Source organism: Branchiostoma floridae, chromosome 10 (genome assembly GCF_000003815.2).
Source record: "Branchiostoma floridae strain S238N-H82 chromosome 10, Bfl_VNyyK, whole genome shotgun sequence".
In the NCBI taxonomy this organism is placed as follows: Eukaryota; Metazoa; Chordata; class Leptocardii; order Amphioxiformes; family Branchiostomatidae; genus Branchiostoma; species Branchiostoma floridae.
The window spans coordinates 10,074,033-10,087,625 of record NC_049988.1 but is presented as its reverse complement, the minus strand read 5'-3'; the positions used below and the strand labels follow the sequence as shown (position 1 = coordinate 10,087,625).

At 40.4% G+C, this 13,593-nt stretch overlaps 1 protein-coding gene across 1 annotated transcript; it reads right to left on the bottom strand.

Moving 5' to 3' along the window:
- Window positions 1-182: 182 nt before the first annotated feature.
- LOC118424085 lies at window positions 183-11,419 on the bottom strand. Its single transcript, XM_035832574.1, has 4 exons — window positions 11,368-11,419; window positions 2,819-2,919; window positions 1,173-1,335; window positions 183-766 (listed from the first exon to the last, which is right to left on the bottom strand). Exons 2-4 carry the CDS (start codon window positions 2,916-2,918, stop codon window positions 508-510), a joined length of 522 nt encoding a protein of 173 aa, XP_035688467.1. The 5' UTR covers window position 2,919; window positions 11,368-11,419; the 3' UTR covers window positions 183-507.
- Between the last annotated feature and the right edge of the window lie 2,174 nt (window positions 11,420-13,593).

Below are 13,593 nucleotides of genomic sequence, written 5' to 3'. Positions count from 1 at the left end.
CAATGGTTTATTGACATGATATACGATCTATAGGCCAAAATTGCTTTGATAAATATTTTATGTAATATTGCTATGGCACATGGTACAAATGGCGATATTTCACATGGGTGAGGTTCTCTGTAATTCCACTAGGTGGCTCTATCACGCTTAAACCCATACTTTCTATTACTTTAGTATTAGTATTAGTAAGTACTTGGACAGTGACTAAGTCTGTGTTCATTTTGGACGATCGCATTTCTCACTTTACAGCCAATTTAATAGTTTCATCCATCGCAATTTATGATATCGGAGACGAACAGAATAATTCGGACCACTATTACATACATTTCGTCTGGTAGAGATTTTTGAGAGGGTACACAGATTTGGCTATATATGATATGGATTTTTTTTACATAAATATTGTACATAACATAAAACTTTGTATTCATAAACTTTGCAAAAACACACAAACACATTTCTTTTGTGTTACTGGATTGTCTTTCAAAATTGATAGTAGTGCTAAAGGAATTATGTACGGCGTATCTTGATTGGTGGATTTCTTGACAAGGAAAGCATGATGGCGACCGCGATTGTCATGGTGGTTGTCAAGGTAACGAAACAGGCTATGATGTGTGGTGGGGCTTCCAGCATGTGCTCCGGGGGTCTGGGACAGCCCACGTACACTATTCTGTGGAGGGCCAGCATGAACCTGTTCAGCACCACGGCGTCGCGACAGTCGGTGAGTTGTCCAACCAGCTTGGCGCAGTCTGTTAGTCTCTGGTAGGGCCTGGAGAGCAAAGGAAGCTCTTTCAGAAAAAAAAGACTATGCAGTTGCTTTACGCATCATTTTCGATGCATGTGAGCCCCCCTTCCCCTTTACTGTACGTTTTCTATTGAATTTAGCAACACCTATGTGATTTTGATATTTTCGTTTTGAAGAATGACCAACAAAACATAAGACTCAGATTTTATATGGCAATGTGTCAAAGGCTTCCGTTGATATACATATCATTTCTGGCCATCTTCCAATTATGCTAATAGGTTTGAAAATCTGAGGTACTTTTTTGTCTTTTCAATCTTTGACGTTTAGTTCACCAATGTAACCTATTAGAGCGACAACGGTAGTCTTTACGTTCATGGGAGTGCAGTGCGGGCAATGTTCAACAGGGGGAGCTGGAGTAACAGAACCTTACCGCAAGGCTGGCAGGGACGGTTCTGGCCAAACACATCTGGTGTCGTTCCCAAGCAAACTGACGTCCTCAGCAAAGGTGAGAACACATGACGTCATGTAAGCCTTGTAGGTTTCAGCATCCGGGCATTCCCGCCAAGCCTCTGCAGCTTCCACTGCAGACGTCACTGTAAAAAAACAACATTTATTCAAATTCGCAGAGACACAAAACGTCATGGCCCGATACCAAAGGAGTGAGCATTTGTCCGTTCTACTAAAAAAATCCTTACTGAAATAACATGCTATAATTTTTGTGCATGTGTCACAGAAATTACTGCCACTTACGGCCGCAATTGTTTATAATGAGGTACATAATGGTTGAGGTCTGTCACATGACAATCAATTATGACACATAGTTGGAATTGTGATACGTTGCCATTGATACATGTCATAGTATGTGACATTTAGTTCTGTACGAAAAAGTGCGGTTTCACTGCGAAAAACATGCCATGTTCTCAGCTGAAAGGGTATACTATATAGACAGTTTGTCTGCATTTCATTGCCGGAAATCAAATTGTCCAGAACATTTTGTGTTTGGAATTTATGACCGTTCTCTAATCCCTGCTATTGTCGTGCGTATCACACAGGATACAGGCACTCTGTCTGGATGGTGATAGCTATGGTTACCCACTTAACGGGTAGAAATGTGCGTTCCATGAACCCGGGTTAAGCCTATCTTTGTCCAACAGACGCTGGGGATCGACAACATGTCTTGGTAAAGTATTAATGGAACAATGCACGCCTTAATTATAATGATTGCTGCAATTGAATACCTTTCAGCGCCAAGGACGGAGCTATACAACATTTTGGCTCTCAATAGATTCTTGAAATAATTCTGCCTTATCTGTCAGCATTATAGGCACAGTACTTTATTCCTGTTGTCGTCTAAGGATGTTGCTTAATCGTCGAAACCCATTCAGCAGCATGGAACATTGTAACGATAATGCCAGGAATTTTTCCACAAACCTCCCGATAAATACCCTTTCCTGTCTTTGTTAAATCCCATTTGTATTGTCTCTGTTTTATCAGCAGGGCTAGTCGTTTGAAATAGCCACAGGCTAGTTGGGCAGCCCTGGCTGTGCGTGCTGAACAGCCAAACTAATAAATAGATAAACTACCTATATCATATACCTTTATCAGAATCGATCAACGTAGTCATGAAATGAGCTTTTTCGTGAAAAATCGCAAGAAATAGCCATGACTTCAAGTGTTAGAGTCACCAATCTAGGATTGTTTTGTTCAAAAGTTCGTTTTTTCACATGGACTATCGTCGAGTGGAACTCGTTGCCATTTAATATCGTAGAGACATCTTCATTTCATAGCATTAAACAACATACAGTAAGCTAGTTGTGCAAGGTCAGGTGTGACAAATAACCGTAACATAACCAACTGCTACCATGCACCTACAAAACTGGTGTGTTACACAGAAGGGCGTGCTGTATAGATACAGATGCATATGGATATAGATACAGATGCATATGGATACAGATACAGATACCGTCCATTAAAGGTACATATACAATCGCCAGCATAGACAATGAGTTTTGGGGATGGCTAAACACTTCTGATCCCGTTACAGACTTGACATACTACGTTCTGTAGGAAACTTACCTTCCTCCAGGGTCATAACATCTCCTATCGCCTCGGCCATCGTTATCCACAGTAACCCCAGCACCGCGGTTCGTTTGTAGCTTGCGATCCTCATGGACATACTGTAAAATATGAAAAGAAAATGGAAAATGGATTATTCATGAAAATACCGACAAGCACAACTGATGAATTTATAAAACATAATTCTCCGGGATCGTAGTCCAGCGGTTACTGACTTCTGTGAACAAAAGGTATAGTCCAATTCTCCAACAGACTACGTTCGGCGCTGTTTAAACGTTATCCCTTCGGAACAGCAGGTTATTAATCCGGCACTGCACTGAGCGATTGCTGGGTCGGTTTGCCCTGTCAAGGGCCGCATCACTCCCATACGGTGAAGACGTCAGTTTTTTTGTAAGAGGCCCATCATGACCATATATGGTATCTCAAAGTAGCAGGCTGGAGAGGCAAGTCTAAGTACAACAGAAAGCATAAGTAATGGTCTACAGGTATCCACGTCAACTAACGTACGTCAATGTGATCCTTCAAAACAACAGGGTCAGTCCACATATGTCTCTATCTACACACATTTCTCCTCTGATTTTACTTCACACGTATTGGAATTACATGAAGAGAATAGCGGAAATGTATGAGGGAAAACTGCAAATAACTTAGCTATATAGATATTCTGTGGAAATAAGTAATGAACGCATGGAAAGATTTCATTACACAAGTGGCATCGCTACTTCATCAGTTGGGACGCGGTCACCGTGCGTAATTACTACAGACAAGGAGGCTAAAGAGAGTCTCTGTAACCTCCCAGCGAAAAATGTCAAGAACATCACTAAATGCACACTTTATAGCGACAAGTGGCTGTCAGAAAACTAATGTCGTTCGCACTCGCGGAAGAGATATTTATAACGAAAGACTCTGCAGTAGAAAACTTCATTTTTCGAAACGGAGAACAAGTCAGATAGCAAATCAGTCCTGTGCGTTATATCTTTGTTCAATTAAACCTATCGCCCTCTTCACAGGATAGGTTTATATATCAGCTTTCTGTTGTTCATTATTTACACTACGGGAGCATCTTTTATATATGACGAAGCACGTAATACTCGTCGTTAAAAACGGAGGGAGAGAGAAAGAGAGAAAGGAGAGACAGGAAAAAAAGAAACAGATCGGGACACGTCACGTAGAAGAAAAATGCGTGCCATTTTCTTCTGTGATTGTGTAATAAAAAATTGGAGCACGTGAGAGTCTTGAGGCGCGCCTAAGCGAAGATACATGTAAGAGCTAAAAGCGCGACCTCTGAGGCGACCTCTCCTAGCTAGACTGAAGAATGAACGATGCCATCGTATGGTCAATGCTGCCGTTTTATGGATGGGTAGCTAAAGAGGGTAGAGAGGGATCCCATATATAACACAGCAACCATAAAACATGTTCACAGAGCTGTAATGTTAGACCCTCACCCAAGGACTTAAAACTACATACCCTGTGGATTTACCCAGCTTTGTACAAAGCGGAATCTCAATGAATTATGTATGTATGACTAAACAGAGCCGTTAGAGGAATTAGTGGTTTGCGGTCTGGAAAATGGATCGCGCAATTGGAGATGGTCGTAAGATTGGAAACAACTACAGCTCATACGAGCGTTCCTTCATTTGTGCTACTTTCGTAAATTCATGTCTTAGAAATATGATTTTAAAGCAGGCTTGAGAGGAAAGTCTAAGTACAACAGAAACCATAAGTAGCAGTTGGGAAATTGATTGCGCAATTGGAAATGAAAAATTAGAAACAACTATAGCTTAGACGAACATTCATTCATTTGTGCTACTTTGGGGCAAATTCATGTCATAGAAACATGATCTTAAAACCATATAAACTATATTCTTTTACAAACGTCTCACGGCTTTTACAAATGGAGTCATCTCGGCTTGAAATTGCAAGCCTTGGGCAGTTTTATATTGGCTATGCTTCTTAATACAGAACGTAATGGAAACTGCGATGCTCGCCGTCCCTCTGGAATCAGAGCCGAGAGGCTAGGAGATAGACAAGGCGCCACATGATGAAGGTTTATGAGAGGCTTTGATGAAATAGAGAAGTGACTCGTTTAATGGTGTTCTGACACCGCTGTGTCTGGGTTTAGAGACACTCTCACACAACCAGAGGCCACTTTTAGAAAATATACCATACCAGTTCTCCGTGCACAATGTTGACTACGTTGTGATGTACAATCGTGATATCTAAAATCTAGTTCAAGTTCGGACTGCAATTCTTATTCCCTAATTATTTGGGAGCATACTAGAAATCGTACACCAAGAGATAGCGGTAAAAGCACTGTATCAAATAAAACGAAAAAAGTCAAGTATCTTGAAAAAATTAGTCGCCACTGGCTATATTCGAGGAGTAGTGTTTTGTTTTTAGATACCAGGTGTGCTAGTATACCTTGATGCCTTCAATTTGCCTATGACATAGTTTTCCGGTTAACGTTTAACCGAAAATGTAATTCCGATGTTCATTTGAACTGAGAAAAGATAAATAACTATAGATAGATTACTGCATAGAATATCTACATCTACATGTTACTATAAACACCAATGAGATATCAGATAATTCCCGAAGTCCTGTTATGCTCAGAAGAAGATATTATCACCAGACGTGTTAATGTCACAGTGGTATCTCACTGCACTTGGGGCACCGGTGCGGCAATGTGGGGTTCGAAAAATTATTCAACAAATTTCAACGAATTTACTTACGTTCTGTGTGTGTTTGTTGTCTTCTAAGTCATACTTTTAAGTATTACGAAATATCTGATTTTTTTAAAAATCGGCGAAAATAACACAATTGATAGTGACGCAGTGAACGAACCCCGCAGTGCCACGCCGGTGCCCCAAGTGCGGTGGGATACCACCTTTAGAGAGATAACACCAGACTGACACGCACTAGCCAGTACTAGTCTAGACCTTATGAAAATGAACTCTGGGCCTCTGATTCGGATGTGGAGGGAAATGGCCAGGCACGCCGTACATGTATACAGCATGGATGGGTTCGTCCATAACAGTAAGCCTTAAAAATGTGTTGTGGGTTCTCCGTCGGTCAGCACTTAACATGTCAACATTTTACCCTCAGGCACATTCACTGCAACGCATAGGGATTGCTTCACACTTGTTTCTTTGTAGAATCTTGCAAACCCCCACTACTTATATATTAGATTTAGAGAGAACACCAAAAAGGCACACTCCTCTCAAAGCGAGAATTGTTTTAAAGATCTACCTCTGCATAGTAATAGACATATTGTTGTAGATTCTTGTATGCTTTAAGGATTCCTAAAACACACGATGTAACTGTGTACCTTACTTTTTATCACTACAATAAGTTGATGATTGAATATGATACTATTTCTATTGCAGATCTAGAAAGTATGACCATTTCTGTCGTAAGATGACTTCATTTTCATTACTTGTTTTAATCAATCGAATTGATCAAGGCTAGTTTTAGAACAAACAGAAACGATAAAGACCTTCTAACAACTTTTCCCGTAAAGGGGCATAAGACATCGATTTTTGGTTAATCAAACACAGAAAAGACTTAATGCGATAATGGAGCTGCAGAGGTCACCCAACCTTCAGCCGTGTTGTATCAAGGGCACCTCTCCAAAACGGTTTTCGTTTGTTTGAAGGGCACGTATCCCGGACACAGTCAGGCGGGCACATATAGATGAACAAATAACGTGGTGAAGCCGTACTGAAGGTCGATGGGTTTCTCAGTCTCTGTTTACTAGAGTAGTTAAATACACACGCAAAAAAAAACATTTGTGCCGTTTGGTTTCACATCATTTCATTCTAAAACATTGCAGGCTTCTCTGGTTGTTATTTACGACTCCATTCATTTCCAATCAACTTAATGTAGTTACAGTAGAAACCAGTTAATTGCACAAGGGATTACTGCACACTTCTGTTAATTACACGGGCTTGCAAAATCCCAAACCAGTGCTCTAACTTCGTATTGTTGCACCGTCCGGATAATTGCACGAAATACACTGGCAAATGGAGTGTGCAATTAAACGACTTCTACAGTATTAGTAATCCCACTTCTGGATCCGTGACTCGTCCGAGTTCGGAACTCGGATACACTATTTCTTATCAGGGGCGTTGTTCTTTAAGAAAGGTTGAGTGGAGTCAGTAGCAATCAGTTTAGCCCGTATCTTACTCAAGTTAAGGAAGTTCTAGAACCCACGGCACTTCGTGAACATATCAGAGACAGAGTACGTCTTGAAAGACAACGGAAAAAGTACAGAACGTGCACAGAGCGAAAATTCAGATCACGTAGGGCGGTGAGCAACTTTTCCCAGGGTCTGATTAATCAAGCAATATCAGTATCGGTGAGAACGTGACCCAAGAAGTATACCTTCACAATGCTTCATGGTAAAACCCACACATTCCAACTTTTACTGCGCCAACACTTCAACGTCTAGCCTCCAAGCGCAGCCTTTCGAGAGTCGTGTTTGTCACTATATCGTCAGGGAAAACCATAGACGTTTCGTACAGTCCGAAAAACCATGTTGACGAGGCTTCTGATAGTAATGCATGTCATCTACAATGTGGTCAGTAAGTGTCACGGAGGTCAAGCACAATTTATGGACGGAGCGTCCTTGTAACTGTCCGCGTCCTTCAACCGCGAGGTTCAGCCAGAGTTCGTCGGATAGTGGGAGGCATTCACAACGTGCGCCGCATATGTTTGGCGCGGGAAGTTTGGGACTCAGGTTTGGGTTCACCGTCTGTTGATAGTACAAGTGGTTCGCAGCAGGCTGAAAGGCTGTGATTGTAACAACATTGGAATGTGATACGGCTACTGTAGCCGTGAGCTTTGGAGTCTGTTTGCCACCTTTACACGTCAAGTAGGTCTACACAATGGAAAAATCCAAAGTCGATGAAAACACTCGAGTTTAAGTAGCAGTCGATAAGCTGACTATACTTTAACTAGCTGGAAAAAACACCCAAGTTGCGCCGACACAGGCCAAACCATACGTAAGTAGATCTCTACAGAATGAACTAGAGTTCGGGGACCTCATACCTCCATGAAATATTTATTGCTTTTTTGTGGATGGTATGTATGTTTATAGTCGGTTGTATTTGAGAGTAATGGTTATAAATGTTATGGGAAAGTAGTGGTGTATTTATTTAATGACACAGAGGATGTCCATCTGATTAGTTATTATCAAAATGTGACATTATGACATAATTGTGTAATGTGCGTTTAAGAGGTCGACGGCATATGGTAGCGTGGTGTTCCTTAAGCTTGATGTTTGGCATTTAAACTGTCTCAGGTTGTCAGCATTATTGAGGTTCGACTATGTGCCTCAGAGCGGTGTGGTGGGAGGAAGATGGGAAACTCGGAAAGAAGAAGGGATGTGGCCAACTTTAGTCAGATGGTGATTTGATTTTCCACCAATATGTCATAACATCAGCTATTCACACGGTACAAAAATGAGATGCACACTTTCCTCTGATAACCCTACATCAACTGTAAGATGAATACTTGGCGCCAACCCCGTCTGCTAAAAAACAAGTACCATTGGCTACGAAAGAGACAACTAACAACTGTCCCTTATCATAACGAAATCAGAACATCTGTATCGCCCATAAAACTTCTGACACCCAACCCATCTAAGATGAGAGGACCTAATGGCATTTTAATCACCGTGTCACTCAAATCAGCAGTACAGTATGTGAGACATCCATACCTGTTAAGCATTACCGTTAAATGTACCTCAACTTCTTACAATTATACTTACGCTTCACATCTCCATGATATCCTAAGCAGACATAAATAAAACTAATTATCATATTAAAAAAACTCGGGGTTCCCCAAACAGCTGTCATACAAATCACCTCACTATCTGCTTGGAGCTAAGCCCATTAACAAACACTTAAAGCACGATGCCTGTTCCAATATATCGCAGATATAGGGGGGATTTCTGATATTATTACATCAATTATAACGACAGATACGGCGCCCAAAATCACATCGATTCGATATTTCATCACAGCCCACCAACACAACAAGTATGAAACCAATCCATCCAGCCGTTCTTGAGTAATCTTGTACACAGACAGAGACACATAACAGAAAATATAACCTCCATGACATTTCATGGAGGTAACTACTGTACCAACTGTTACAAATATTTCAAACAGTCCTAAGCAGACATAAATAAAACTACTGGGGGTTCCCCAAACAGCTGTCACCTCACTATCTGCTTGCAGCTAAGCCCATTAACAAACACATACAGCACGATGCCTGTACCAATATATCTCAAATATAGGGGTGATTTCTGATATTATTACATCGATTATAACGACAGATACGGCTCCCAAGATCTCATCGATTCGAGCTTTCATCACACCCCACCAACACAACAAGTATGAAACCAATCCATCCAGCCGTTCTTGAGTAATCATCTACACAGACAGAGACACATAACAGAAAATATAGCCTCCATTCCATGACATTTCATGGAGGTAATAACCGATATCACGCACAAAGGCACATGAGGCCAGAAACCGAGGAATTGAAGCGCATTCCCGTCTTGTATTTAGATAGAAGAAAGAGTATACCATCCCGTAAGGGGCGGTATAACCCAAGCGGTCTGTAATACACCGTATGACCCTATTTCTACTCTCTATTAAAAGAGACAACAACATCAACAAACTTGACTCTCACAATACATAATCTTACATCACTATTTTCCCCGACTTAAAACTTCGTTGGACCTGTGCCAAAGTTTCAAGATTTAATCTTAAATTAGTGTGATAGTTTCGATCTCTATCAAAATTTAATCACCTTTTTTCTCAATCAAACATGGGATTAATATAAGTTATTTCGTAACGTTGTCAGTAATACATTCCACGACAGTTTGATATGACTAAAGCGCAGGTGAAATATATACGTGGCAGTTTTAGATCTGTAAGTCAACCAGTCTTCTCGATGTATGTTTTTTTAAGCCCTGAACATATCTCCACGTACCCAACATGGCAGTACAATATTACCGCCCCAGTGCGACCATGATTTACGATGTTTGGAGCATATCTTCCCGTCCAGACCTTGTTTTCCGTCTCGGGCTTCTTGCGAGGACCTTGGATGTCGGATCGGTGGTGTTACGGCTTAAGAATTTGCTTTTGGCACAAAATTCTTCAGAAGTATCCATTTGAACGGCACGTGTAGAATGAAGGACTGAGTACCACTAATCTTTTCCTCTCTTTTTCTGTTCTCAAAATTCGGACAAAATATATTTTCCTACTTTTCCAACGCAGCAGATTTATCTTGAATAGGATTGGACACTGTATATAGTATTGTGTAGGTTGAAAGAGAAAGAGTGAGAGAGATGGAGAGAGAGAGAAATTGAGAGAGGGAGAGAAAGACAGACGGAGAGAGGGACAGAGACAGACAGAGAGAGAGAGAGAGAGAGAGAGAGAACTGGTTGAGATAACAACAACACACACAAAGCACAAGATGGTAGTCCGAAGACTAGATTGCCTCGTACAATATATAATACAGGAAGGCATCCAAAAGCCTATAATAATCTTTTATGCATTAATCTAAAAGCAATCTTCATTCCCAGTCAATTAACTGGACAACTTAGAAAAGTGGCTATCTAAATTTTATATGAAATATGTATCAAACACGTTCTGCGATCAACCTACAAAAGTATGGAGAATGGTTACAATACAACATTTTAAAGTCTATATAATTGGAGTTCTAAAGCTTTACACAATACGGCACTGTGGCATTCCTAAAACGTTAGGTTCTGGGTCTAAGTGAAAGCTCGACAACCCTAGATATCCCCTTTGTCAGTGCTGTTGTTTACGCAACAGCAAGTTTCAACAGATATGACATCACAGACATTCTAGAGAGACAGGTGAACAAATCGGTTTTGTCAGAGCGTAAAAACCACTTGTGCTTATCTCCTCATGCACGCAGCATTTCGTTAGAACCTGGTCTTGGAATCGGTCCAGAAATGACATGAAGAATCATGAAAAATTAAAGTAGGTGAGAGTCAACTCACTGTGTGGCTAACTGACGACAATACCGGCGTGAAATAGGTGGCGATAATGCACAGTAGATGTGACAGGTTCTCAAGAACGGCATCATGAACTAGACAGAGGGTGTCAAACTACTCAAAACACACTCCTTCAAATCGTGGATCCCCTATGTAGCTAATGAAATATCCTGAAATAGCTTCAATCTACAACCTGTCGCTTGATACGTATTGCACAAGAATAAAATATTATGTTCAAGTTCCAATATGAACCGTTACAGTAATATGGATCTTAGTTGTCGTCACATATATGATTCTTCTTCTGTCCCAAATTTCTTTCCCTCTATGGATTTCACCAAGTTGAGTGAAACGACTACCATTTTGACTACTACCGTTAAATTACACGTTAAAAAAAGTAAACGTTAACGTTAAAGCTATATCACCGCTTATACTGTTAATAGCTAAGATATTAGTATCGTGTGCTATTTGACCTACAGGCTCAGAACATGTCAAACTATATGTAAAGGTCACATACCTTTTGCTGAATATTTTCCCCTCGTTGCCTCTGTATACTGGTTTGTTAAACAATATACTGTAGTTGGTCGTGTAAAGAGTGCCACAGTCGGCCACAGGAAGAAGTAAGACCTCTGAGAAACAGTCTTTCTGTATAAGCTCAGCGGAGTGCGGACCAGTAATACCATGCGCAGTAGAATAGGGCACCCACCAATGTAGTTCTGGGGTGGGTATCTTTGAGTTTTTTTCTCAGGTAATATTCGATAATTTTTTGTCAGATTTTCCACCGATATGCATGACGTTCATATTCCAGGTTTGACAAGAATTCATGACTTTCATGATGTGAACGTATTGTACAGCTGGGTGGGACAATATTTTGTTACAAAGAAGATTGATCCATTATTAGGTGTGTGGGGGGGATTGGTATCGCTTGATTTTTTTAAGTTATTCATGTATAGTACTGATGTAAATTTTTAAACATAACGTCATATTGTTTCCAATGTTTAGTACACATAAATACTTTCCCGGTAGAAGTGAAGATTTTAAGAAAGATGCCGATAGAAAAGTTAATGTGGTTTCTTTGTGATACAAAAGAGACCCACACGGTGTGATATGATTTTGGACTTTGCTCTTGACCATGACGTAATTCTAAAGAGTAGAAACCACAGTGACGTCATTTGTGGGAGATCCGATTTGTTTCCAGGGTATTCGCATGGCTACAAAGAGTCAGGGACTAATTCATTCAAAACTTCTTTTCATGGGTTATTTTTATAGATTGAGATCTTCAATGTTCTTTTGCAGAAGGCTGTACAAGTAACGTTATGTACGGAACGGCACAACGTCCCAGAAATACAGCAGCCAATAATCGTGAGACGTGATTGTTTATTGAATTAATGTACGTCTTTGTTTTTTGAGGGGTTATGGCCGGTGTTTGTTTGGCTAGTAAAGCTTTATGTTCGGTGGGTGGGTCAAAAACTGTAAGAATTCGATTGGGTTCAGCTAGGATAGTATCCGAAGCGCTAGTATAGAAATGGTAGTATTCAAAACACAACAATGTATTCTAACTTTTATCAATGCAAGTTCGAACTTGAAAAGTTTCATGAAATACGCGTGAGCTGGAATACGACTGTCATTTTTTCTACTAAAACAAGTCTGGAAGTAAACTCGCCTAGTCTGAATACCTATGTGACGTAGGAAAGATTAAGCAACGTAGCCTTTTAAAATGACATGGGAAATTAGTCATCAGGGATGCGTATGTATAAAAATAATATCTAACGGACAAGTACGTATTTAAAAAATAATATTTAACACATAGCATCAGTTCCTGTATTTCTTATCCCACGCATTTTTCCACTATGCAATTAATCATTTACAAGCAATTACAATCGTATGATAACGCAGTATTATGATATCCTGCATGATATAATATCCAAGCAGACGCTGAGAAAAAATAAGAAAACGTTACCGACTTGATGTGTGTGAGAGAAAAGTGCAGTAAGAATACGTTATGACCTCTCCTCCTAACATCTGCTTGGAAATCAGCCACTGACATTGAGAGTCAATCAATCAATCATTCGCAGGCATCAGAGTCTGATGTATAGCGGCTACGGACAAGGAAAGTCCACGCCGAGTTGCAATGATCTGTCCTGGGCGTAGTTTCAAGGCACTTAGCTTGTCAAGTTGCCAAAAGACTTCAGTTCGAAATGACTTGGAAGCGAAAGACTCACAAGACAATTTCAGAAAATCGTAAAGACCTTGTTTTCTCATGTTTGTATAAAGGTAAAAAATAGTACTATCATCGTTGATATTCTTCTCTGGAAATTAGACTTTTAGCCAGGGCCGGAAGAGAATCTAGATATGCAGGCAAACTCTCCCTACATGACAATACCAGGAGTGCTTATCTTAGATCTTAGGTCCTCGGGAAGACCTGCCTTGGCTGCCGAACAGATTCTCTGCCGGCCCTGGCTAAAAGCCATATTTGTTCGGCTAACAACAAGGCTAAGGGCCATTTCACAGATAGCCATAGTTACAGCCGATTTGATACCTTTACTATATGTTCAGCTAGACTAATTATAGTTGAAGAGGTTCATCAGTCACGTATCCTTGGATACAGTTAATAGAATATTCTTCAAACAGTGGACCGTCAACACTTTTTATGCCTCTCAAACTGTTTGAAGGATATTCTATCAACTAGACTAATCTAGATTGCACGGTAAGTAGCCAGTTTGGTACAAAGACGGTCTGAGCA